A 27858-nucleotide genomic window follows, 5' to 3' on the forward strand; every position below is an offset into this window, starting at 1 on the left:
ACACCCTGGACCCAAACTGTTACAGACCAATATCCATCCTGCCCTGCCTATCTAAGATCTTCGAAAGCCAAGTCAACAAACAGATCACTGACCATCTCAAATCCCACCGTACCTTCTCCTCAGCCACGCTCAAGGTACTAAACGATATCATAACCGCCATCGATAAAAGACAGTACTGTGCAGCCGTCTTCATCGACCTGGCCAAGGCTTTTGACTCTGTCAATCACCATATTCTTATCGGCAGATTCAGTAGCCTCGGTTTTTCTAATGACTGCCTTGCCTGGTTCACCAACTACTTTGCAGACAGAGTTCAGTGTGTCAAATCGGAGGGCATGTTGTCCGGCCCTCTGGCAGTCTCTATGGGGGTGCCACAGGGTTCAATTCTCGGGCCGACTCTTTTCTCTGTATATATCAATGATGTTGCTCTTGCTGCGGGTGATTCCCTGATCCACCTCTACGCAGACGACACCATTCTGTATACTTCTGGCCCTTCCTTGGACACCGTGCTATCTAACCTCCAAACGAGCTTCAATGCCATACAACACTCCTTCCGTGGCCTCCAACTGCTCTTAAACGCTAGTAAAACCAAATGCATGCTTTTCAACCGTTCGCTGCCTGCACCCGCACGCCCGACTAGCATCACCACCCTGGATGGTTCCGACCTAGAATATGTGGACATCTATAAGTACCTAGGTGTCTGGCTAGACTGTAAACTCTCCTTCCAGACTCATATCAAACATCTCCAATCTAAAATCAAATCTAGAGTCGGCTTTCTATTCCGCAACAAATCCTCCTTCACTCCGCCAAACTTACCCTAGTAAAACTGACTATTCTACCGATCCTCGACTTTGGCGATGTCATCTACAAAATAGCTTCCAATACTCTACTCAGCAAACTGGATGCTGTTTATCACTGTGCCATCTGTTTTGTTACTAAAGCACCTATACCACCCACCACTGCGACCTGTAAGCTCTAGTCGGCTGGCCCTCGCTACATATTCGTCGCCAGACCCACTGGCTCCAGGTCATCTACAAGTACATAATAGGTAAAGCTCCGCCTTATCTCAGTTCACTGGTCACGATGGCAACATCCACCCGTAGCACGCGCTCCAGCAGGTGTATCTCACTGATCATCCCTAAAGCCAACACCTCATTTGGCCGTCTTTCCTTCCAGTTCCCTGCTGCCTGTGACTGGAACGAATTGCAAAAATCGCTGAAGTTGGAGACTTTTTATCTTCCTCACCAACTTTAAACAGCTGCTATCTGAGCAGCTAACCAATCGCTGCAGCTGTACATAGTCCATCGGTAAATAGCCCACCCAATTTACCTACCCAATCCCCAATTGTTTTTATTTATTTACTTTTCTGCTCTTTTGCACACCAGTATCTCTACCTGCACATGACCATCTGATAATTTATCACTCCAGTGTTAATCTGCAAAATTGTAATTATTCGCCTACCTCCTCATGCCTTTTGCACACAATGTATATAGACTCCTTTTTTTTCTACTGTGTTATTGACTTGTTTATTGTTTACTCCATGTGTAACTCTGTGTTGTTGTCTGTTCACACTGCTAAGCTTTATCTTGGCCAGGTCGCAGTTGTAAATGAGAACTTGTTCTCAACTGGCCTACCTGGTTAAATAAAGGTGAAATAAAACATTTAAAAAAATTAAGTGCACCTAGAGTGCCTTATTTCCCAAACAGGAACATCTTTAAACTACTGGTCTTTATAGTCAAAAGGTCAAAATGATCATAGTAAACACACACTTTCATAAGGCCAACTTGACTACCAGGTGATTCAATAAGATGCTATTCTATGGCATGGCAGTGGAAATGGAGCATGTGTTGCTAAAGTCAATGGTGATTTCAATAACCACATTTCCATCCATAGTTTTTATGTGAGTAAAGTCATACTGTATTTTTTTTTTTAAACACAGCTGTGATAGAAACAGGAAGTTTCTGTACAATTTTATAAATGGCAACAGATAATTCCTTTGTTTTACATCTTTTTATCTGTAAAATTAATTATGCGAGAAATGGACGTGGAAATGCCTTTACGCACAAATATTGATATAATAATCATCATATCGAAGTAAACTTGGGAGTCATGCAATATGTTGTGTGGTTCAAACACTAGGACTTGGGAAACCAAGCAGTTTATTAGGCTACAGATTCAATAATTTATGACTTCACAGGGTGGTGAAAGTGCACGGTAATCTTGATGCTCATTTTCAATAAATATCGATGGTCTGATTCTGGTGACATGATGATGCCGTTTGACAAATAAAAATATTCTGTCTCTTATCCATAATAATCTCGTCATGTAGGCCTAGACCACCTGTTTCTGCGAGTTGACTAGAGAGCAAGTGCTTACTTAGACCAGAGCAGGCAAATGTTCTATTTTAATGCAACAGAGTTGAAAATGTGAAGGAAACTGATTGAACTTTTGAACATATTTTCTTTATGCAGATTTTTGAAAATTCGCATGAAAATCTTTCGCCAATTGGATGGAAACCGAGATACTGTCTCCCTCTCTCAGCTTGTTGTTTCATACTGCCCCCCTCTGCCCTGGAAGGGAGGGAATAGGCCTCGGTGTCATCAACATACAAACGTCTCTATCAACCAGAAGACTGCAGACCCGGACCAACAATATCTATCACCTGGCTGAGTGACCTGATAGGAAATCACTGTCACTACTTGAGGTGAGTTCAAGAACATCTTGTCGAGAACAGATCTTACATGAATCCAATGGCCATCTCCATAGCTTAATAGTCCATTTCAGCCATAGTCTGAAATTGTCCCATCACAATAATCAAAATATAAACAATGCTGTGGTAATAATACTTGTATCACTAATATTTATGAAAGAGGAAAATAAAAACTTTTGAAGTGTGTTTAATAAATATTAATGTGCCACATCATTATTGGGCCTATGAAGCAATGCTTAATGTTTGATGAATGCTTGATGAAATAATAAACATTTGTTTTCTCTTCCAAATAAATACTACGTGTGATTCAGGTGAGATGTGGCAAATTGAAAGCAGCGTTACCTGGGGGTTCTTCCGTTAGAAAGCCAGTTGGCTACTGCACCCCGCTACACAACATCCTTTTGTAATGTGCACACTATTTACCCCTGGAATGCTCCAGGCTAATGTCTCAATAATGTTCACTCCTTTCTCAGGTCCTTCCCACAAAGGACTTAACTAATGATCCATGGACAAAATGAAGCATTTAAATTTATTCATTAATCATTCATCTCCAGCTCATTGAAAATGCTAAACTTCCACAAAATTAAGATTGAATATTGAAAAGTGATTGAGGGAGACAGCTTTCTAGAAGAGGGAGAGAGAAAATGAGAGAGGGATAAAAAAAAAATGAAACAACAACAACAACAAGTGTGCTTGTCTCCTGAGAGGAAGTGTTTTGCTCGGACATTGGTCCGGGTGGTCGAGGTAGTGTACTAAGTGGTAGTTAAGGTCACGGTGGGTTTTAGTAGTCCTGATTAGATCTCCAAATCTGGAGAAGCTTAGAATTTCTGTCAACACTGCCTGTAATTATTCTCTTTTCCAATTAATGGTGACATAGATTAATTATCTGATGAGGCAAAGCCAATTGCAATCATTCACCCTGCTAAAATTAGATCAGTCCTGGCAGCAGCATGAAAGTCACCTGTTTCATTGTTATGGATCTGCTGCTGGTGAGAGAGAGAGAGAGAGAGCGAGAGAGAGAGAGAGGGGGGGGGGGGATAGTGAGTGAGTGAAGCGTGCTGGGGTAAGTAAGTTGTCTGGCACCAGGTGAATGTCCAATTACACTGTTATCTGAACTGTAGGCATCTTCTTCTTGTTCAACCCAATGGCATCCAGACCCACTTGTTTGTTCCCTGCTGCTGTCTCCATCGTCGGAGCATCCTCACTGGTTGTTGAGTCATCTGCCAGAGAGTGCAGAAAGGCAGAAATGCGCCGGATTGCTTCTGACAACTCCTCCTGTTTGAATAAGAGAGCAAATAGAATCAATGAATACATTCTAATTAAGAAAACAGAGTGACGACAGTAGTCAGACGACGTTGAGTCGGGAGATTAGAGAGGGAGAACAGCAGCTTTGACGACAGACATACAGTAGACAAAGACAACTCTAGTGTTGATGTGATGCTTTCTCCGTTCTCTGTCTGTTTCACTACTTGCTGCTTGCTCGACGTACTGTCTAGAGATAGTGAGAGTAAGTTACGCCCAGGGTCTTGTTCTTTATTTTGTGGAAGGAGAGAGCGAGAACAAGTACAAGAGAGAGAGGCTCCTGGTTGAACCATGGTCCAGGTTCAGTGCGCCTGTGTTTTAAAAATCTCAGCATCCAGTTTTTCTATTAAACTGCCTTGCACTGTCAACCAACTTGGGAATCTGAACCGGCCTAGCCATGCAGAAATTCTCTGACTAACAATTATATCAGAAACAGGATCTTGGATTACTGTCCCTGGAGACTGGGGCTAGTGGGCGTCTGCTACTATCATTACTGGCCATTCAACAAGCACTCTGCACTGTGAGCCTCGCCGCTGTTAGCCATTGTCAATTATGCCATCCCTGGTGTAAACTGGCAGAACACAAAAACTCAACTGCCAGTTCTGGCAGCGGTGTTACAGGATGACAGCGCCCCCACCACCACACACACCCACCATCCCACATCGCCCATTGCCTCCTCCTCTGGAGCTACTGCAAAGCAAGAAAATAAGTTACATTTGGCTTCATAATGCTAGTGTGGTGGAAGTGCAGACCTGATGCCTTGGTGGTGGAAGTGCAGACCTGACGCCTTGGTGGTAGAAGTGCAGACCTGACTTTTCTGATCTTCTGCCAAATAGGTGGATGGATTAGTATAGTACCCAGCAGGATTCAGTCCATGAAGAGTCCATTTTGGTACATTTGTTTCATTATGTTTTGTTCTGTTGGTGCGAAGTGGGAACTGCTATGAGGCCATCACCATCAGTATGTAAAATATGCAGTGCATCACTGAGGGGCTTTGGTTTTAACATGAACGTTACTCAGAGGGGCTTTCTGTTAAAAGTATGCACTGCTTTATTTGTAAGTGTGCACTACTTAGAGGGTCTTTGATTTTTAAGTGTGTACTACTCTAAGGGGTCTTTCTAAGGGGTGTGCACTAGTCTAAGGACCCTGAGTAAGGAAGCTTAGTAAGGAAGCTGTGCGTAGTGCGTAGTAAAGCCTGCTTTAGTCTGCAGGAGCCGGGTTGGGGGTTTAATGTGAGTAGCTGCTCTGCTCTGAGGGACCCTGTGCTGGGCTGTGACGGGTGACGGTGCGCTGCGCTTCAATACACCAGCTCTTTTGTCCTTCACACTCTGCAGCTCCCTGATAGCTCCTCCCTCCTCCTCCTCCTTTTCCTCCTCCTCCATGCTCCACTCCTCCCTGCTCTGCTCTACCCTCTGCTCTGTGTTCAGCTGCCTAGGGCCTCCCCTCCTCTCTTCGGGGCTAGACCTGGGAGACATGACTGCTCCCTCCCGCCGCTGACTGACTGGCTGTAATGTCTGGCTGGATAAGACCAATCAAAAAGCATGTCGGAAATACAAAGGGGGAAGGAATGGATGGATAGGGAAATAATGACTGAATGTGTTATTGCTCACTGTGTAGAGAAGACTAGACACAGAGGGTCTGAAATGATGTCAAATCAATTCTATCTGGGAAGAAGTCTGATCGAATCAAATCAGTTGAATTATCATTTGAATTGCAATGAAGACCTAGACAAAACTTGTATTGTCTAAGTCTGTGGGACTGTGACATAGGTAATGGTAGTGCTAGCTTGGGAAAAGCCGATAGACGTGGCTGGCTGTCACACCTGGATAGAAAGCAGGGGCAAGGAAAAAATGCTGAATGTAAACACCTCTGTATAAAAAATATAATGGGTGAGAGAATGTGAATGGTTCCATGGTTGAATGGCACCTGCCTGCTACACTATGATGTTTGGTGAGGGTGCTACAGGACAGGACATTTGATAAAGATTCATCACTCTCCTTCTGTCCGCTTTGACCTCCTCTCACATCTCACCACATATTAGCCACCCATTATCCAGTAATTGAAGATCTCCACTTCTCCATGCACCCCTGCAGATTCAGAATTACGTGCCTACTACTTTTTCAGGAAAACATGAGAAAGGTAGCTCGGGGTTATTCAACCTAGGAACACAGGAGGGTTTGTAGTTGTACCATAGATAGTTATCCAGTAGTAACAACACAATAAACATAAGGCAGCCACACAGCCAAACGTAATGTAGTGAATAAATATGCACCCTAACAGAGTGAATGTATAGTTCTCTGGAGAGGAGAAAGGGCTAGCTTCAGATGCCGGGTCGCAGCATGTCATAGGCACTCGCACCGAAACATCGTCAATCACGTCACTGTGCCGGCGTTGTGACGACTGGATATATGGAGGAAGGGTGATGGTGGCGTGTTTAATAACTGTAATGTGATGACGCTACAGACGGCTGTGGTGACTGGTGAATGTTTTACTGTGGGTTAGTGGACTGGTTAGTTCCCTGCCAATGGAGGCATGACGCTCAGCTCAACATGTTTTAACTTTGGGATGCTACACATGCTCAGCATTACATGAAGGCATTACATGAAGTCATTATGCTGTCATAAATTATTATACTCCCATTAAATTAATAAAATCTACTCATCCCATGAATCTTCCCAACACTTAAAAAAATGATTGTGATATACTGCAGGACTAGGCAGGCGGATTGGAGAATTGAAGAAAACCCCATCGAACTGGAATGGTTGTAATGTTGTATGTGTGTGGATTCATCCTGTGAAACATACATACCTGGACAGTTTTTATTTTCTGGTTGTTCTCATTAGAGAGGGTCTGGAAGCGGGCCAGTTCAGCCTGGCTATAGAGGCTGCGTTGTCTGAAGTATTTCACCACAGCTTTGTGCATCCTCTTCTGCAACAAAGAAATCTAGGAGGGGGCAGACAGGGAGAAAGAAGGAAGGGAAGAGAGAAGAGAGAAAAAGGAATTGGTAAGGCAGGAGAGGAAATTAATGGCAGTGTTCAAGAAGAATGATGGAGGGGAATAGAGAAAGCAGTCAATAGCCCATTCTGCAGTACACAGGCCTGACAGGAATTTCACAGTCTCTTGGTTTCTCTGCCCACTCGTGTGCAGTCATCAGAATCCAGTCACATCTGGCTGCCAGGATGGGGGGTTAATTTTCTCTAAATGCTTCAGCAGTTTTGTTCTAGCTGAGGCAAACTCTGTGACTGCAAAGCTGATGAGTAAAATATTTCTACTTCACCCAGTTTAACTTTATATCAATCCCCTCAAGACATATTTTACACATACACACAGAGTCATGAACCCCCCGCCGAAACTAGAAATTATTCCTAGTCTATTGGAAAGACATGATGCTCGCTCGCTTTATTATTTGAACACAGTTTCAAGCAAAGGGGTTTCTTTCAATTCTGATAGATGCCATTGCTTTTTCTCCCTCCATCTCTGTTTTCTTCCTGCAAAGCTTATCATTGCTTGGCAATGTGTTCCCCAGTGCATAGAGAAACTAAAGCGAATTAGCTCAGCCATCTACTGCTGAAGGACAGACAATAACAGGAATTCTCTTCATAGCGTGCCCTGTTAAAAACCTCTGCTGAGAGCTCCATCCACATAAACAAAACAATGCTTACATGCAGTGATGAGGCCACTTATATGAACCATAAGGTAACTGATGCTACTGGAGGAGAAATAACACATCGCAATTGAAAACCACTTTTAGGTTAGTTCTATCCTAGTAGATGGGGGTAGGTATGGTAGGTAACCATTATACAAAAAAAAGGTATTTTGATATTGCCTAAAATTTGAGGAAAGTGTTGGGTTGGAGCATTGAAGCATTCAGCTATGTGCAGGTGATTAAAAAATGTACCAATTGTAACATTGTAACTTACTGTATAATGTCAACTAATAACAAATGCAATACATTCAGAATGTATCTTTGTGTACAATGTCTTATTACTATGGTGCTAACTACGTTTGTATTATAACAGGCAAAAGACTATAAACCTTGGCTTGATGAGTCAGGCCAGTAGAGCGCCTTAGCAGGAGCTTCCATTGGCTCCCTCTGCTGAATATCAAACATTTTACAGGCTCTTCAAACAACTGAGAGCTTCTTCCATGTTTGGAGTGAACCAAGTCATTCCAGTACACAGTATTGCTATGGGCTGTCAAAACATGTGTGCTATGATATGATCCCACCAGTGTGCTGGGTCCTTTGAAGCTAGTCTTTCTTCTCTGGGACAGAAGCAGGTTAGTTAGCCACTATGAATAAAACCCTGTAACATTGGGTATTGAGAATAACAATTGATAGAAATGAGATTGTCAGAGGGATATACAAATCAGAAACCAAAAAACTAAAAGGAATTACATGACATTAAATCTGTTTCTATTTAGAATGAGAAAATGAGAGATGTTGGTAGGTGGTTCTGTACTAAATGTCTATGTCTAGAGCTGAAACAAACAGAAATGGTTAAGGAAGGCTAAATACAGAGTAAAAGAAAATCAGGCTTTGATCACAAGCGTGGAGAATCCTGCCCACAGGATTTTATTTCTGCATTTTTTTACTTGATAACATTCATTCAGTCAGATGAGGAATTGCTCAAGTAAAGGTATTAGTCATTTTGGAGAAACAAATAATGTCTATTGCTTATTGCCTGAAGCAGTGCATGTTTTATTTCCTGTTTAGGCTATAGAATATGGTCTTCATCTGCAATTCCTTTTAAGATCAAAGTTAAATTGCGTCCCGGACCATAAAAACCGAAACGGTTGAAATGTTGTTTTCTGTAGCTTCTCTCACAACTATTCAACACCTTTAGGAGTATACGTTGTTCTGTAGTTTTCATTCAACACCTTTAGGAGTATACGTTGTTCTGTAGTTTTCATTCAACACCTTTAGGAGTATACGTTGTTCTGTAGTTTTCATTCAACACCTTTAGGAGTATACGTTGTTCTGTAGTTTCCATTCAACACCTTTAGGAGTATACGTTGTTCTGTAGTTTTCATTCAACACCTTTAGGAGTATACGTTGTTCTGTAGTTTTCATTCAACACCTTTAGGAGTATACGTTGTTCTGTAGTTTTCATTCAACACCTTTAGGAGTATACGTTGTTCTGTAGTTTTCATTCAACACCTTTAGGAGTATACGTTGTTCTGTAGTTTTCATTCAACACCTTTAGGAGTATACGTTGTTCTGTAGTTTTCATTCAACACCTTTAGGAGTATACGTTGTTCTGTAGTTTTCATTCAACACCTTTAGGAGTATACGTTGTTCTGTAGTTTTCATTCAACACCTTTAGGAGTATACGTTGTTCTGTAGTTTTCATTCAACACCTTTAGGAGTATACGTTGTTCTGTAGTTTCCATTCAACACCTTTAGGAGTATACGTTGTTCTGTAGTTTTCATTCAACACCTTTAGGAGTATACGTTGTTCTGCAGTTTTCATTCAACACCTTTAGGAGTATACGTTGTTCTGTAGTTTTCATTCAACACCTTTAGGAGTATACGTTGTTCTGTAGTTTTCATTCAACACCTTTAGGAGTATACGTTGTTCTGTAGTTTTCATTCAACACCTTTAGGAGTATACGTTGTTCTGTAGTTTTCATTCAACACCTTTAGGAGTATACGTTGTTCTGTAGTTTTCATTCAACACCTTTAGGAGTATACGTTGTTCTGTAGTTTTCATTCAACACCTTTAGGAGTATACGTTGTTCTGTAGTTTTCATTCAACACCTTTAGGAGTATACGTTGTTCTGTAGTTTTCATTTAAGACCTTTGGGAGTATTAGCATTGAGAGTGTATTCTTTTTTTCTATTATTGACAATGTGCCTGCTATGTGTCTCCCTCCCATTGGCCAACCTAGCCCATTGGCCAACCTAGCCCATTGGCCAAACTAGCCCATTGGCCAACCTAGCCCATTGGCTAACCTAGCCCATTGGCCAACCTAGCCCATTGGACACCTAGTGAACAGAAGCAAACATAATGAAACATGTCACCTTGGAACACCTGTATAGTGAGCTTAGTCTTTATGCGTTTGCATGAATTACATCCACCTATCCTCTCTCTAATCTCCCCCTGGGCAGAAATACTACTATATCACATCCATCATCCTCCTACACTAAGGTTATCTCATCAAGATCAGATTACTGCAGTCATCTCATTGGTTACCCAACTAAAACAATCTGAAAATTACTGACCATGCTAAGAAACATTTCAATCAAACGGCAAACTGGATATAATATAATTTAACATAATATCATATCATATAATGATTTAAATGTATGATTCAATGATAGTGATTATGATTCAATATGTAAAGCTCTATCACTTTATAACATTAGGAAGTAGACACGTTCAGTAGAGAGCCTACCTGTTTGTGATCATAAAAAGATGCCTCTGCTCGATTCCTCTCGTCAAACACCCCAACAGCCCCCTGCTTGACGATCATCAGGACTTTCTGAAGGGCTCTGTACTCATGGGCCAACTCAACGTTCTCTCTTAGGGCTACCTTTAGGTCGGACTACAACACATACACATACAAACACATGTTCAGTTACAAGGTTTCACATATATTGATAACAAGGTGTCCTGACAATTTTAAGCACTTGACAGGACTTATGAGTGTGGTCCACAGTCATAAAATATTGAGGAGACATGGCAGGTTGCAGCACAGTATGACTGAGGAGGTCCATCATGGTGGTTAGTTCCATCAACCCCTAGTGGAGGATAGCTGCTACAGTCCTACCAAGGAACAATGCATGCTGAAGCAGCAGTTATACTGCACTGTATACAGTACATGTTGAATGTCAGCTACTGTATGAGCGATCAAAGACATGGATCACTGTCCCAGGCAAGGCTATAGAAAGGAGAGATAAACATTGTAGGGCACACAGGGACAAGTAGAGACAAACACTGACTGGACACTATTCTGGAAATCAAAAAAATAACAATGACTGAGTAACTGTCTCTCTCTCTGCCTGCCCTCTTCTCATGTCTCAACCCAATTCATTCCCAGAGTATTTGATCATTGTGCTGCTGTATCCTGGTGGTCTCGACTGTACTGTGCTGTACCTGCAGAACGAAGGAACATAATGAAGTGTGTCTCTGCAGTAAAACACAACAGCAGCAGCACTAAGGTGATGAGTTTAACCCAGCAGAAAGAGGGGAGGGGGGGGCTGTAAACATGACAAATGCTTTCTATTGATTCCAGTTTTAATTACAGCAGGCAAGGCATGCAGCACTTCTGACTAAGCCCATCTGATGGCTGCTGTTATCTGAAGTGTAAATGGAACGAATTACACTTCATTGCCCATAAGAAGTCTGTAGTTTGGTTGCGTTGTTTACTTTATCCACGGTGACAACTACACAGAACACCAGCTAGCTGCTTGATTACATTAATGAAGGAAGACACTATGTTGATGGTGGAAACGCTTTGGAAACGTTTGGGTTTGGAGATCATGACAGACATTTACAGTGCCTTCCGAAAGTATTCATACCCATTGACTTATTCCACATTTTGTCATGTTGCAGCCTGAATTCAAAATGGATTAAATAAATAAAAACATTCTCATCCATCTGCACACAATACCCCATAATGACAAAGTGAAAACATGTTTTTAGAATTTTAGCTAATTTATTGAAAAATAAATACAGATATATCTAATTTAGAGTATTCACACCAAAGTCCATATATGTTAGAAATACTTTTGGCACTGATTATAGCTGTGTCTTTCTGGATAAGTCTCTAAGAGCTTTGCACACCGGGATTGTACAATATTTGCTCATTATTATTTTCAAAATTCTTAAAGTTCTGTCAAATTGGTTGTTGATCATTGCTAGAGTCTTGGCATAATATAACGACACAAGGCCAGACCCAGATGCAGACACAAGAGGCAGATGGTTTGAGTTCTGATATTTATTATAGTCCAAGGGGTAGGCAAAAGGGAGGTCGGGGACAGGCAAGAGTTCATAACCAGGTCAGAGTCCAAAACGGTACAGGGCGGCAGGCAGACTCGAGGTCAGGGGCAGGCAGAATGGTCAGGCAGGCAGACTCAGAGTCAGGACAGGCAAAGGTCAGAACCAGGAGGATGAGAAAAACAGACTGGTAAAAAAAACAGGAGCTAGTAGAAAAACGCTGGTTGACTTGGCAAACAAGACGAACTGGCACAAACAGACAGAAAACACAGGTATAAATACACAGGGGATAATGTGGAAGATGGGCGACACCTGGAGGGGGGGGGGGGGGGGGGGTGGAGACAAGCGCAAGGTCAGGTGAAACAGACCAGGTTGTGTCAGGTATAAATACACAGGGGATAATGTGGAAGATGGGCGACACCTAGAGGGGGGAGACAAGCCAAGCACAAGGTCAGGTGAAACAGACCAAGTTGTGACAATAGATGTCAAAGCAGATTTATGTCAAAACTGTAACTCAGCTATAAAATTGCAAAATTACAGATAGATTGTGGATTCTATCAATGTAATTGTCTGCATAATTTCCAATCCCCCATATATACTGTATATATTTTTTTATTTACTGTCTTCTTGGCAAGCAACTCCAGTGTAGATTTGGCCTTGCAGTTAATGTCCTGCTGTGTCTGTTGGAAAGCAGACAAACCAGGGTTTCCTCTTGGATTTTGCCTGTGCTTAGCTCCATTCTGTATTTGTTTTTATCCTGAAAAACTCCCCAGTCCTTGATTACAAGCATACCGGATGACATGATGCAGCCACCACTATGCTTGAAAACATGGAGAGTGGTACTCAGTAATGTGTTGTATTGAATTTGCTCCAAACACAACACTTTGTAGTTAGGACAAAAAGTGAATTGCTTTGCCACATTTTTGCAGTATTACTTTAGTGTCTTGTTGTAAACAGAGTGCATGTTCTGGAATATTTGTATTCTGCACAGGCTTCTTTCTTTTCACTCTGTTAATTAGGTTAGTACTGTGGAGTAAATACAATGTTGTTAATCTGTTCTCAGTTTTCTCCTATCACAGCCCTTAAACTCTGTAACTGTTTTATAGTCACCATTGGCCTCCTGGTGAAATCCCTAAGAGGTTTCCTTCCTCTCCGGCAACTAAGTTAGGAAGGACGCCTGTATCTTTGTAGTGACTGGGTGTATTGATACACCATCTAAAGTGTAATTAATAACTTCATCATCAGGCCTCCCGGGTGGCGCAGTGGTTAAGGGTGCTGTACTGCAGCGCCAGCTGTGCCATCAGAGACTCTGGGTTCTGGGGGGGCGACGCACAATTGGCCTAGCGTCGTCCGGGTTAGGGAGGGCTTGGTCGGTAGGGATGTCCTTGTCTCATCGCACACCAGCAACTCCTGTGTCGGGCCGGGCGAAGTGCGCGCTAACCAAGGTTGCCAGGTGCACGGTGTTTCCTCCGACACATTGGTGCAGCTGGCTTCCGGGTTGGATGCGCGCTGTGTTAAGAAGCAGTGCGGCTAGGTTGGGTTGTGTATCGGAGGACGCATGACTTTCAACCTTCGTCTCTCCCGAGCCCGTACGGGAGTCGTAGCGATGAGACAATATAGTAGCTACTACAACAATTGGACACCACGAAATTGGGGATAAATAAATAAATAACTTCATCATCCTCAAAGCAATATTCAATGTCTGCTTTTTAAAATGTTTACACATCTACCAATAGGTGCCTTTCTTTGTGAGGCATTGGAAAACCTTCCTGGTCTTTATGGTTGAATCTGTGTTCGAAATTCACTGCTCGACTGAGGGACCTTACTGTCACGTCTGCTCCCGCTCCCCCTCTCTGGCGCTCGAAGACGCCAGGCTGCCCATCATTATGCACACCTGTCACCATCATTACGCACATCAGCGTTTCATTGGACTCACCTGGACTCCTTCACTTTGTCGATTGCCCCCTCTATATCTGTCTGTTCCTCAGTTTGATCCCGTCAGCATTAATGTTGTTTTGTTTCCCCTGTCCAGACGCTGTCCGTGTTCTGTTTCATGTCCGTTATTTATTAAATGTTCACTCCCTGTACTTGCTTCTAGTCTCCCAGCGTCTTTCCTTACACTTACAGGTAATTGTATGTGTGGGGTACAGAGATGAGATAATGTTAAACACTATTATTGTAAACAGAGTGAGTCCATGCTACTTATTATGTGACTTGTTAAGCACATTTTTACTCCTGAACTTATTTAGGCTTGCCATAAGAAAGGTGTTGAATACTTATTGACTCAAGACATTTCATCTTTTCATTTTTAATTCATTTGTAACAATTTTGAAAACCATAATTCCACATTGCATTATGCGGTATTGTGTGTAGGCCAGTGACACAAAATCTAAATTAAATCTATTTTAAATTCAGGCTGTAACACAACAAAATGTGAAGAAAATGAATACTTTCTGAAGGCACTGTACCTGATGAATAACTGATTTTGATTAATTTAATTTCAATTGACTCAGTGTATGGGGCGACTTCATGAGTTGAATGGAACTGTTTGTGGATACACAACAGTGTTTTGGTGAAAATTAGGTTAAGATTAGGGTTAAGGGTTTTGTTAAGGTTAGTGTTAAGGTAAGGGTTAGTTATAGATTTTGGCTAGTTGGGCTGTCAATGGGATGCAGGTCAAAAAGTCCCCTTAGTGTCTCCCCACACACAAACACAAGCCTCCTCTGAGCTGTTAGCAATACTAATGTGCTCTACCTGACAGTTAACATCCCAACAGTCAACATCCATGGTGACCTCTGGGGCCTTCCAATGATAATATGAGGTCAGCATCTTTCTCCTGTGTAATTTGATATCTCAATGTGTCCAGTCATTACTGTGTTTCTCTGAGTCACGCACGGCAGTTTCCAAATGCTTAGTGTGCTTATTACGTTATGCTAATGTGGACATTATGTGTGTGCTGTATATTCAAATCGAAGTGTATTGGTTGCGTATACATATTTGCAGATGTTATTGCAGGTGCTATTTGCAGCTTGTGTTTCTAGCTCCAACAGTGCAGTAATAATGCCTAGCAATACAAAACGATTACGCACATAATCCAAAAAGTAAAAAGAAAGAAGTTAATACATTTCAGAACGCGTATAGAAAGTGTGGACAGTATATGAATAGAAACTGTGTACAGCAGTAGTTATATAGGACCTAATGAACATAATGATCAAATTAACCAATTTCCTTCTAACTTAACAGTCGCTCTAACTCTTGATCTTTTTATTTGGTGAGAGGGGCGATAGGCCTATTGTTGTTTCCATTACATTTTTTCAAGTGAAAAAGGCTAAAGCTATTTTTGCATGATTGCTTTTTATCAGGCTAATGGGACTTGTGTCTATGAGGAAGACTTCCTAATTCTTAAATTGTCTCACGCCAACAACTTCTTTAAAGTTGCTGCGCTCGCGGATGCATGGCGGCCTAGCTCCATTGCCTTTTCTTGTTTTGAACTAATGCATTCTTGATCACCGTTTAATGAAACTCTATACCACATGGCGATTTCACATTAGATAAGCCATGTGAGACTCCCATCAGCCACGAGGCGGTGGCTGGGCTGATAATCCTGCATGCTGCAGATGAAAACCTTACAATAAATTGGGCTCTCCCATTAAAGGGGCAATCTGCAGTTGCTACATCCATTTTTGGATTCATAAATTAGTGATATATACCTATAAGTTTCTTGAAGAATATAACTGATAAATGCCTCATGAGCTTAATTCAACTGTCTTACCCCATCAGAACCCAAAATATAAGCTTGTTAAACTGCAATGTTTGTAAACAAAGTAAATGTAAACAAACTCTATAGCCTCTAAACATGGTTAAAACTATAATGTTGATCTCAGTGATGGTCACTCCTTGCATCCATAGCTCTGTCTATGAATTTGAGAGTGGTAACATTTCTCCAGTCCCATTCCTCACCTTTTTACCGAAACAGGAGCGGGGACACCCTTGGTTATTCTTCCAACTGCTGATTGCCACATTAAAACAAGGCTTAAATATAAAATAATGTACACCACAGACATTTTTTACACTCATTTTGAGGTGAATACAAAAAACATTACATTGGTAAAAATGTGTTTTGTCAATGGTGTGAGGTTGGGAAGAATAGGCTTGTGTTTAAATTAATATGATGATTAAACATACAGGTAACTGAATACAGCAAATGTCCAACCAAGAAAGATTCACCAATACAGGAGAGGCCTTCCCACTGGGCACAAACTGGGTGAATCAACGTTGTTTTCAAGTCATTTCAATGAAATTCCATTGAACCAACGTGGGATACATTAATTGAAGTCTGTATTCAGTTGGTTTTCAGTTTGGAAAAATACTTTCCAACAGTTAGTTGTCACTTCTTTAAAAAACACAACACGATTGACCTTGGCTTGTAATTCTAATTGCTTAGGATGCTGTTGTGGTCTTCTCACAACGGATTGTAGCGAGTAATTCTAGTGACACTAATCCACAAATAACTACACAATAAGCTGAGGACCCTTTCAGACTTTCTCTTGTGTTTGTTACCAATATACCACTTTGAAGACAATTGCCATGTTTGAAAACTAACAAATATTTTTAGCCTACCTGCTTTTAGCCTACCTAAATGTTACTGTACATGGTCTCAATTCCAGTAAGATTAGCTGTATGAGGAATAGCAGTAACACTAACATCCAATAAAATGAGTACAACATAAACCAAACCACCTTGTATTAACCAAATGACCCAGTGTTTTACCTTGGTTTCCTCCATTTTTTGCTGTCTGGTTGTGAATAGAGTAGTGTGAGTTTGCACTGCTTGCTCAATCCGTTGTTGACAGTTGGTGATATCACGTTCCAAGGTGTTCATGATCAACGTAGCTGTTTGGTTTTTGAACTCTACGGCATCAAAGACGGACCTGATAAATACAGGTGAACGGCAATCAATTGATTTGGAATAATACCAAGCTGATTCCTGTGCTAATATCAATGATGGAAAAGCCAAGGCTTCAAAGTTAATGGTGACGCTTCACGCTCTGAGAACAGCATGAATCAAACTAATAAATTCAAGCTTTCCGGGGTCTCTGGTGCAGCAGGCTTACAATGATAATACATTCTAAATACTCTAGATAGGGTAGAAGGCCTATTATATTATATTGGCAGAACAGAGGGTGGTTGTGAGGAGAGGAGAGATTCTTACTGTAGTTCTTCAATGACATCTGGCATTGTGGCTGCTGTTTCCTCCATCCTGTCAGACCCTGTTCTGTACTCTTTGGACTTAGCAGTGAGGACTGTGATTCTGCTCAAGGCGTGGTCAAACCTCTTGGTAACATCTTGGTGTAATTCCTGTCAACAATAAACAAGATTGAAATGAATGAACCATGCGCCACAATGAAACTTGGCAGCATGATTTCAACATCAATAACTTTTATTAAGTCCCACCACCCACCTTGTGAGTTCAAATACATTACACTATCACTTGTAAATCATGCGTGTGTATTAGGTGTATTACATTATATCATGAAATGTGTTGTGCTAATATCAATTACATTTCTCACATTTAAAAAAAAAAATATGGTGACTGTGTGTAAATCCTTGCTTTATCTTACCTTGACTGTATTTAGATGGTCAAGTTTCAGGTTCCTTTCCTTTTCCAGACAATTTGTAGTGTTTTTGTGTTCTGTTAGAATATCACAGAGTTTCTCCCTTAAACGTTCAATTTTCTGAAACAGAGAAATGAATAATCAATTGAATTTAAAACACTCAACATATCTCACTAAAATGTTTGAAATACAGTCAACTGAACATAAAATGTTAGATTACCTCAGATTTATCATTGTAAACCTTTCTCAGTTTTTCCATTTCAATTTCCAGTTGTTTTGTAGCTGATGACACCTCTTCAAATTCCTTATGAAGTTCCCATCTGGCGTTTTCTGTGTTGGTTTGCTCCTGGTGTAATTCTGCTTTAAATGTTGTTAATGTATCCTAAAATACAGTTTAAAAATTTAACAAAACTGTTGTACACAAGGAATCATATCACCTTCCAAGATCAGTTTTACGAGATTACTGGTTTTAGAACACAGCTGATTGTAAAAAGCTGCTTGGCAGAACCAACCAAAAACTCTACAGAAGACAGACAGAAGAGATTTACCTTCAGAATGGCCATGGCTTTCATCTCGCTCATCATGTCTTTCTTCAGATTCTCAATCACTTTCTGAAGAGATATGTATATGTGTTGCATCAGTAACACTAGTAAAGAAGCCCACTTCATCATGGTACATGAATCTACTAGTACATATCTGAATGTCTATCTGCAAGGGCTCTTTTCACAAACCCACCTTGATAGAGACTCCAAGCATGGATGAATCTCTAAAAGCATGTGCTTCTCTCACCGACAACTAATGCAGATTATGTGATTGACAATATCTAACGGAATTTGAATCTAAACATCAAACACTTGTGTCAATGAGGATATGCAACCTCATGTAGGATTCATTTATAAATCAGTGTCTCTCTAACTTACCCTCATAAATTCTGATAAAATGGATCTCTACGTGTTATGAGCATGTTACTACAGGTAAGAGTGCATGGATCTCTACAGATGTAAGATCTTCATTTGAGCCAGTTTGCTACAGCAGGAAATTAATCCTGCAGCGACAAGAAATGTAAATGATTCTGTGGATTATAATTCATTGAAATTTTTGTAGTGGTTGATACATTTTTCATAAGGCCTTTTTAAACCTCAAATACACCACAAGTTTTAAATGTCCTGCATTGCAAATTAAGATCTTAACATCTGTAGCCTTGATCATACTACAGTTAAAAGTGTGTGGATGTCGAGATGTCGAGTTAAGTGCATGTCTCTTTCCACACGGACCCTCATCCTCTGCTCCTCCATGAAGGTCTGCTGCTCCAGCTCCTCCAGGTTGACCTTGGTGTTAGCGTGCATTGCTGCCACCTGGGACAACTCCTCCTTGGCCTCTTCTCTCTGTTCCTCATTCACACTGATCTTCTGTAGCATGCGCTTCCTCTCCTTCTGAAGCTGCTTCACTGCCTGCTCACTGATGGATGGACACACACACACACACACACACACACACCCACGTAAGTATGCACACACACACAGCTATGTAAGTATGCATACACCCACACACATACGTAAGTATGCACACACACACAAATTACATACAGTACCTCTCATAGATCGTGTTACTGTAGTCCTCAGTCTCTAGTTCATACTCTTTGTTTTCCTCATGGAGAGCCAAGATGTCCTGATGCTTCTTACAGAACACCTCCTCGGAGTGAGAGACCGCCGCTTCACCTGCAAGTCTCTGGAATATGCCCCGGATGCAACGTTAGGAAGCAATAAATATGTAATAAGTCGTATGCAATAAATAAAGTATTGTGAGAATTATTCAACGTCAACAATAACTATCATCACTTACAGTTGCATGGATTTCTTTCTGCAGCTCTGAAATCTCTTCCTTTAATTGTGCAATTTTTCTACCTTCAACCTCAATAAATATGTTCAACTCCACAACCTGTGACCAAAAAATAACTATACATTGTATTCTCAATATGTAAGGAACATTGGTGCATGTTTCAGCATATTCCTTAAGTAAAATTCCTCATTCATTTGTTCATTCATTAATTATGATAAATGCAGTTGTTCACAGTGGTGAAAATCATTTAAGTTAAAGACTGGCTCACATGTGCTGACGTAACATACAGTACACAGTTAGCACAGTACAGTACTCACCAGATCATTGACTGCAGTCTCCTGCACCTCTAGCACAGGGATATGTTGTGACATGTCTCCCCACTCCTCCTCCTTCAAAGCTACCCTCTCCTCTGTCTCCTTCAATGTAATGCAGTAGCCATCCCAATAATCTATCAGCTGCTGGAACTCAGTTCTGGACAAAATAATACAATCATCTTTTGAAGTGAAATTATTCATAAACTTTACATGTATGTCTAATTGCGCAAACTGCAAGCATGGCGCAACAGTTGTAAGTACTTTATAACAACACTGTCAGGTTAAGTTACCGCGTGATTACAGAGATATTTGAGATTTAACAGGACAGATTACTTGGACAATTATTCCTTGGTTCCTTCTGGTTCCTTTTAACCTAAAAAAAACCTTTGGGTAACTATCAGATACTGTATGTGAGGACAGACGCTGGGAGATGAGAAGAAGGTACAGGGAGTGAACATTTAATAAATAACAAACATGAAACAAAACACGGACAGCGTCTGGACAGGTGAAACATAACGACATTAATGCTGACACAGGGATCAAACTGAGGAACAGATACAGTTAAAGTTAGAAGTTTACATACAATTATGTTGGAGTCATTAAAACTTGTTTTTCAACCACTCCACAAATTAATTGGTAGCAAACTATAGCTTTGGCAAGTCGGTCAGGACATCTACTTTGTGCATGACACAAGTAATTTTTCGAACAATTGTTTACAGACAGATTAGGGTCAGAAGTTTACATACACTAAGTTGACTGTGCCTTTTATTAGGGCTAGGCCCCTTTTTTCTAAATTTCTGCCTGAATGACGTGCCCAAAGTAAACTGCCTGTTGCTCAGGCCCTGAAGCAAGGATATGCATATAATTGGTACCATTGGAAAGAAAACACTTTGAAGTTTGTAGAAATGTTAAAATAATGTAGGAGAATAACACAATAGATATGGTAGGAGAAAATCCAAAGAAAAACTAACAATAATGTTTTTGAGAGACCATCCTCTTACAATAACAAGAATAAGGTCATACTGACAATTAACCCCCTGGATGCAATTCCTATGGCTTGCACAGGGTGTCAGCAGTCTATGTTCAACGTTTCAGGCTTGTAACTTCAAAGACGAATAAGAAATATTAGTTTTAGGACAAGGACATACATAGTCTTGGAAATGTGTGTTTGGGCGCACCATGAAGACCTGCTAAAATTGGTTTCCTATTGAACATACTTCTTTCCGTATAAATATTATAGTTTGATTACATTTTAGGGTACATGAGGAGTAAATAGAAACGTATTTTGACTTGTTGAAACAAAGTTTAGGGGTAGATTTTCAGATTCCTTTCTCTGCATGTTGAACGAGTGGACTACTCAAATCGATGGTGCCAACTAACTGCCTTTTTGTGATATAAAGAAGGATTTCATCTAACAAAACGACACTACATGTTATAGCTAGGACCCTTTGGGTGACAAATCAGAGGAAGATTTTCAAAAAGTAAGTGAATATTTAATCGCTATTTGTGAATTTATGAAACCTGTGCCGGTGGAAAAATATTTTGAAATGGGGCGCCGTCCACAAACAATCGCATGGCATGTTTTCGTTGTAATAGCTACTGTAAATCGGACAGTGCAATTAGATTAACAAGAATTTAAGCTTTCAACCGATATAAGATATGTACCTAAATGTTTAATATCCATAATTTTTAGGATTATTTATTTGAAGTGCGCGCCCTCAAGTTTCACCGGAAGTAAAAGGGCCTTTAAACAGCTTGGAAAATTCCAGAAAATGGTGTCATGGCTTTAGAAGCTTCTGATAGGCTAATTGACATAATTTGAGTCAATTGGAGGAGTACCTGTGGATGTATTTCAAGGCCTACCTTCAAACTCAGTGCCTCTTTGCTTGACATTATGGGAAACTCAAAAGAAATCAGCCAAGACCTCAGAAAAACAAATTGTAGACCTCCACAAGTCTGGTTCATCCTTGGGAGCAATTTCCAAACGCCTGAAGGTACCACGTTCATCTGTACAAATAATAGTACGCAAGTATAAACACCATGGGACCACACAGCCGTCATACCACTCAGGAAGGAGACGCATTCTGTCTCCTAGAGATGAACGTACTTTGGTGTGAAAATCAATCCCAGAACAACAGCAAAGGACCCTGTGAAGATGATGGAGAAAACAGTTACAAAAGTATCTATATCCACAGTAAAATGTGTCCTATATCGACATAACCTGAAAGGCCGCTCAGCAAGGAAGAAGCCACTGCCCCAAAACCGCCATAAAAACAGACTACGGTTTGCAACTGCACATGGGGACAAAGATCGTACTTTTTAGAGAAATGTCCTCTGGTCTGATGAAACAACAATAGAACTGTTTGGCCATAATGACCATCGTTATGTTTGGAGGAAAAAGGGGGAGGCTTGCAAGCCGAAGAACAACATCCCAACCGTGAAGCACGGGGTTGGCAGCATCATGTTGTGGGGGTGTTTTGCTGCAGGAGGGACTGGTGCACTTCACAAAATAGATGGCATCATGAGGTAGGAAAATGATGTGGATATATTGAAGCAACATCTCAAGACATCAGTCAGGAAGTTAAAGCTTGGTCGCAAATGGATCTTCCAAATGGACAATGACCCCAAGGATACTTCCAAAGTTGTAGCAAAATGGCTTAAGGACAACAAAGTCAAGGTATTGAAGTGGTCATCACAAAGCCCTCAATCCTATAGAAAATCTGTGGACAGAACTGAAAAAGCGTGTGCGAGCAAGGAGGCCTATAAACCTGACTCAGTTACACCAGCTCTGTCAGGAGGAATGGGCCAAAATTCACCCAACTTATTGTGGGAAACTTGTGGAAGGCTTCCCAAAACGTTTGACCCAAGTTAAACAATTAAAGGCAATGCTACCAAATACTAATTGAGTGTATGTAAACTTGGGGATCTGATGGAAAAAATAAATGCTGAAATAAATCATTCTCTCTACTATTATTCTGACATTTCACATTCTTAAAATAAAGTGGTGATCATAACTGACCTAAGACAGGGAATTTTTACTAGGATTAAATGTCAGGAATTGTGAAAAACGGAGTTTAAATGTATTTGGCTAAGGTGTATGTAAACTTCCGACTTCGCCTGTAGATATAGAGGAAGCAATCAACAAAGTAAGGAGTCCAGGTGAGTCCAATGAAGCGCTGATGTGCGTAATGATGGTGATAGGTGTGCATAATGATGGGCAGCCTGGCGCCCTTGAGTGCCAGAGAGAGGGAGTGGGAGCAGGCGTGACACTGTAATACTATTTAATATGCTGTATACTGTACTCACAGTCTGTCATTTAGCAGATTCCTGATGCCCTTAAGTTCATTGAACATCAATCCTCTATCCTCATCTGCTTTCAGTTCTTCCTTTCTCATCTCTTCTTGAAAACTCTTCAGTTCACTGAAGGTCTTTGAAAATGTCTCAAGGGCCTAAAATAAAAATATATATAAATATATGCAATATATATGTGACAATAACAGTGTAGAAAAAAACTTGAACAAAATGAATTGTGAACAGTACCTTATGTTGAGCCGTATTAATTTGGATCATGAAATCGCTCTCCAGCTGCAGTTTTTCCTTCACCAGAGGCCCATTTTTCTTGATGAAATCAATGTCCTCATTTAACCGCCGATTCAGAACTTCTGTCTTGATCAATCTATCTGTCACTTGGTGAAGTTTATCTCTTCTCAATTTCAGATGCCATTTCAATTCACTGATGTCTCTGGTACAGGCCTCATGCTCTGGAGAGAAACAGCACATATCCAGGTTTCAAGTAAAGTTGCACTATAAGCAATATATAAAGAACTTACCAAACCTACTAGATTACAGTTTATTTTGTCTTCAACAACAAGTGTTGCAAAATAATACTCCTAATAAAAGAGTGATAACAACATGAATGACCTTTCTTTAAGGGATCTTTGTCTTTTGCCACTAACTGACCTTTCTGGACAGCTACAGGGAACTCCTGCTGCTTCCACAGTGAAATACTATACATTTTCCTCCCTAAAGTTCTCCTTCTTTTCTTCTCCGACTGTAGAGCCTCCTCTGCATCCTGGCGATCAGCTTCCAGACGTTCAATCAGATACACTACTTCTACCAGGACGTCCGTGGTTTCCTTACGCAGCGGAGACAACAGGTCACCCTCTGTATGAAGGAAGAGAGATGCTCGTATAGTATACCAGTAGCCTTATCTATTGAAAAATATTGGTAATTGTCAGATGACCTAAGCTAAAATAAAATAAACTACAAGTGGACTCATAGTACAGAAAGCGTCTGCAAACAATAGGGGCTGTACTGTATATGGTTGATTCAAAATAGTGCGCATGTTATAGATGCCATTATAGATAGATGCCACTGTATCCCTCTCATTTGAGAAAATAAATAAACACATAAAAAATATTCACCTCTCTCACCTCTTGCACTTAGTCCAATGCCTTCGATGTATAACTCTGTAGGTATCATTGAAGACACAGATTCACTGGAATTCAATCTGGAAAACATGGAACACATTTCTTCACAGACCTGAAGAAATAGGAACATTCATTGCTGTAAATGTAAAGCTTTAAATGAAGACTAATAACAATAAATGAATCAAACTGTATTCATCAGGTACACAGTTTAAAGAAGGTTTGAAAGGTGCAGCAAAATGCTTGTGTGCTAACTACCTCAACATTACAGTACAATAATCAATAATAAATATCAATAATAAGAGTCAAGTTAAAAATAACAAGTAATAGATCAGTATAGATCATGAATGTGCTATGTCCAGTACGACTGTATTTACAAATATTGTGTCTTGGTCACGCAGTTGACAATAGTATATAATAGAACACCAACGTTGACTGTGTTTGTGTGGGTGTGTGTGTATCTTTGTGTGTGAGTCAATGTGCATGTGTGTGCTTGTGTGGGTTTGTTAATGGGTTGTTGTGGACGTGTTAAACTATACCCCACAGGAATAGTAAACAAACAAAAATTTGACCAACAGTGGACATTTTTTTGGTCCCCACAAGGAAAAAGGCAATTTCTAGCGTGTTTAGGTTAGAATTAGTGCTGGGGTTAGAATTAGGGTTAGGGGTTAAATGTTAGGGTTAGGAGTTAGAGTTAAGTTTAGATTTTGGGGTTAGGGAAAATCGGACTTTGAATGGGTTGGAGGGTTGGAGTTGGAGGTGACACATAGGATATAACATAGGACCAAAAATATACATCTTACCTAAAAGTTTTGCTTTTTTGCTGTTTTTCATGAGACATCTGATGCTGAACATTTCCTGACTGGTAGAGGAGACAGGCAGACAAATTACAGAAATGTATTTTTTTTCTTCATATTTTTAACTCATAATAATGAACTCAAAAAGCTTTTTTTTGCATGATCACACTTTGAATCTTACCTGTTGACACCAGCTCTCCACTTTCCTCTTCAGCTCCTGAATATGGCAAACAGCTTTGTTGACGCACGGCGAGGGGGTGTTAACCAGGGCACAACTGCGACGTCTGCTGGGGCACACTGCTTGAAGATCTACCTGATCTTAAAAGATATCAGAAATGACCACCCGTAAATCAAATTCATGATAATTTGGGGATGGCTTGATGAAAAGCAAAAAACACATAACTGCTTTCCATAAATATGATACATACAAACAACAGTATGACAGTATAACATAACGAATAATTCATATGACATTTGTATCCCTTAAAATCTGACACAAGAATATAGTATATCGGACACATATTCCACTTTGTGTGAAAGAGACTTACTGTACACAGTGTTATGACAATAAGACAATGATCTTATGTCATTTCCACTATCACCCATAAATGTCCATATAACCAATCACTGTATTGTAAGCATCAGGGAATAGGCCAAGGGCCAGGGAAGCCTAATTTGAGCCTCCTGTGGCAGACTCAAGGACAATATAGGCTTAGCGGTGGAAGGGTGCCATCTGGCTGCAGTATGGCTCCTGGCCTAAATGCACAATATTGAAACAGATATCCTACTCAGTCTAACATACACTTTAGGCCAGTGCTTTCAAGGCACAACATAGCCTACTCTATGTAAGATGATGCTGCAGCTGGAGCGCTCATATGAAATATGATTAAGCAAGTGGGCGACTTTCACCTTTTGTCATGGACTGTAATGTGAGAGAACATTACCTGCTGTTGTGGCAATCTGTCTCAAGTGTCTCTTTAGAAGCAAGACAATGTGCGATGACAGACAGTATCCCCATTGTATAACAATGCTACCACCTGTATCTCTGTTCTGTTTCAATTGCCTTTCAAGTGTTAAGGTGTGTGAGGGGGTTATTATTTGTGCAAAATTTCATTCAAACCTTGTAAACTTGGCCCGTCCTCCCTTGATGGAAATCTGAGTGGTTCAACTTCAGGCATTGTCGCAATATGCAATCTCCACAATACTATGCAAAAAAACAAATTATTGTTAGTTAGATCAATGTTGGTGAAATTAAATCACTTATTTGCTACCTTTACATCTTGCCACTGTGCAAACTAATGGCAAAGCTGTGTGTCATGTCTTATGTTATGGCATGGAAGAAAGTCGAAGCGTGAGCGAGTTGGCTATCAACTTACTTGTTCCCAGAATGGATAGGCCTTCGTTCTTTTAAAATTTTAACATCCTGATTCAGGCGCTACTGTAACTACCACCGATACGTTATCTGGAAACAATATATCCGATGAAATTTTCAACTAACTTTATTTTATGACCAGAAAGTTACAAGAAAGGAGTTGTAATGTCCCGTGTGATTCTATTCAGCGTTGAATGGCTGCATAAACTTCCCGTGTCACATGGTTGCTAAGCAACAAGCAAAGGGCTGCATTCAAGAGCAGTAGTAGAGGTTTGTTCACTGTACTTTATAATATGACAAATAATAACCCCTCACGGCTTCTCGAGGCCCCTTTATAATATGACAAATAATAACCCCTCGCGGCTTCTCGAGGCCCTTTGCATGGCACAGGCATTGCTCGTCTGCCATCTAAGTTAGTGGGACATATTATGCGTTGTATTAATTCAGAGGAACGTTTTCACCAAGGTTAGGCTAAAGTCTAGACATTTTGAGACACTATAACAGCATTTTAGGATGATAAGTTGCATGAAGTTTCCCAGTGAAACTGTTTGGCTGACTAGAGGAATAACAAATGTAATTATACTAGGGTAAGTAAGGCTTGTTGTAGAAATGAGTCGTAAAGCAAGTTAGCCTATGAATGAAAGGACAATGGGGCATCACATTTGTGCTTAAGCAGCAATTGCACATGCATTTATTAAAAGTACAACATACTAATTATCTGTTTGTTGATCATTAATTGATGAGATACCAACACAATACATGTTTATTTTAATTTTATTTTATTTCACCTTTATTTAACCAGGTAGGCAAGTTGAGAACAAGTTCTCATTTACAATTGCGACCTGGCCAAGATAAAGCAAAGCAGTTCGACACATACAACGACACAGAGTTACACATGGAGTAAAACAAACATACAGTCAATAATACAGTATAAACAAGTCTATATACGATGTGAGCAAATGAGGTGAGATAAGGGAGGTAAAAGGCAAAAAAAGGCCATGGTGGCAAAGTAAATACAATATAGCAAGTAAAACACTGGAATGGTAGATTTGCAGTGGAAGAATGTGCAAAGTAGAAATAAAAATAATGGGGTGCAAAGGAGCAAAATAAATAAATAAATAAAATAAATACAGTAGGGAAGGAGGTAGTTGTTTGGGCTAAATTATAGGTGGGCTATGTACAGGTGCAGTAATCTGTGAGCTGCTCTGACAGTTGGTGCTTAAAGCTAGTGAGGGAGATAAGTGTTTCCAGTTTCAGAGATTTTTGTAGTTCGTTCCAGTCATTGGCAGCAGAGAACTGGAAGGAGAGGCGGCCAAAGAAAGAATTGGTTTTGGGGGTGACTAGAGAGATATACCTGCTGGAGCGTGTGCTACAGGTGGGAGATGCAATGGTGACCAGCGAGCTGAGATAAGGGGGGACTTTACCTAGCAGGGTCTTGTAGATGACATGGAGCCAGTGGGTTTGGCGACGAGTATGAAGCGAGGGCCAGCCAACGAGAGCGTACAGGTCGCAATGGTGGGTAGTATATGGGGCTTTGGTGACAAAAC

At 40.5% G+C, this 27858-nt stretch overlaps 1 protein-coding gene across 4 annotated transcripts; it reads right to left on the reverse strand.

The window, feature by feature from the left end:
- Nucleotides 1-3227: 3227 nt before the first annotated feature.
- On the reverse strand, nucleotides 3228-26519 carry LOC110530462 (coiled-coil domain-containing protein 178). Of its 4 annotated transcripts, none has more exons than XM_036986087.1 (20): nucleotides 26316-26519; nucleotides 26060-26143; nucleotides 25121-25252; nucleotides 24946-25004; nucleotides 24140-24225; nucleotides 23676-23879; nucleotides 23256-23476; nucleotides 23022-23164; nucleotides 19719-19872; nucleotides 19405-19500; nucleotides 19154-19290; nucleotides 18837-19020; nucleotides 18111-18173; nucleotides 17783-17944; nucleotides 17569-17682; nucleotides 17160-17305; nucleotides 16719-16878; nucleotides 10405-10554; nucleotides 6818-6952; nucleotides 3228-3982 (listed from the first exon to the last, which is right to left on the reverse strand). In XM_036986087.1, the coding sequence occupies exons 4-20, from the start codon at nucleotides 24981-24983 to the stop codon at nucleotides 3806-3808; spliced, it is 2370 nt and encodes a 789-aa protein (XP_036841982.1). In that variant the 5' UTR covers nucleotides 24984-25004; nucleotides 25121-25252; nucleotides 26060-26143; nucleotides 26316-26519; the 3' UTR covers nucleotides 3228-3805. The 4 variants fall into 4 exon arrangements, with proteins under 4 accessions (XP_036841982.1, XP_021469214.2, XP_021469213.2 ...); XM_021613539.2 differs by having other exon boundaries at nucleotides 24149-24225; nucleotides 25121-25257; XM_021613538.2 differs by having other exon boundaries at nucleotides 25121-25257.
- Nucleotides 26520-27858: the final 1339 nt, after the last annotated feature.

This window comes from Oncorhynchus mykiss, chromosome 8 (assembly GCF_013265735.2).
Source record: "Oncorhynchus mykiss isolate Arlee chromosome 8, USDA_OmykA_1.1, whole genome shotgun sequence".
Lineage (NCBI taxonomy): Eukaryota > Metazoa > Chordata > Actinopteri > Salmoniformes > Salmonidae > Oncorhynchus > Oncorhynchus mykiss.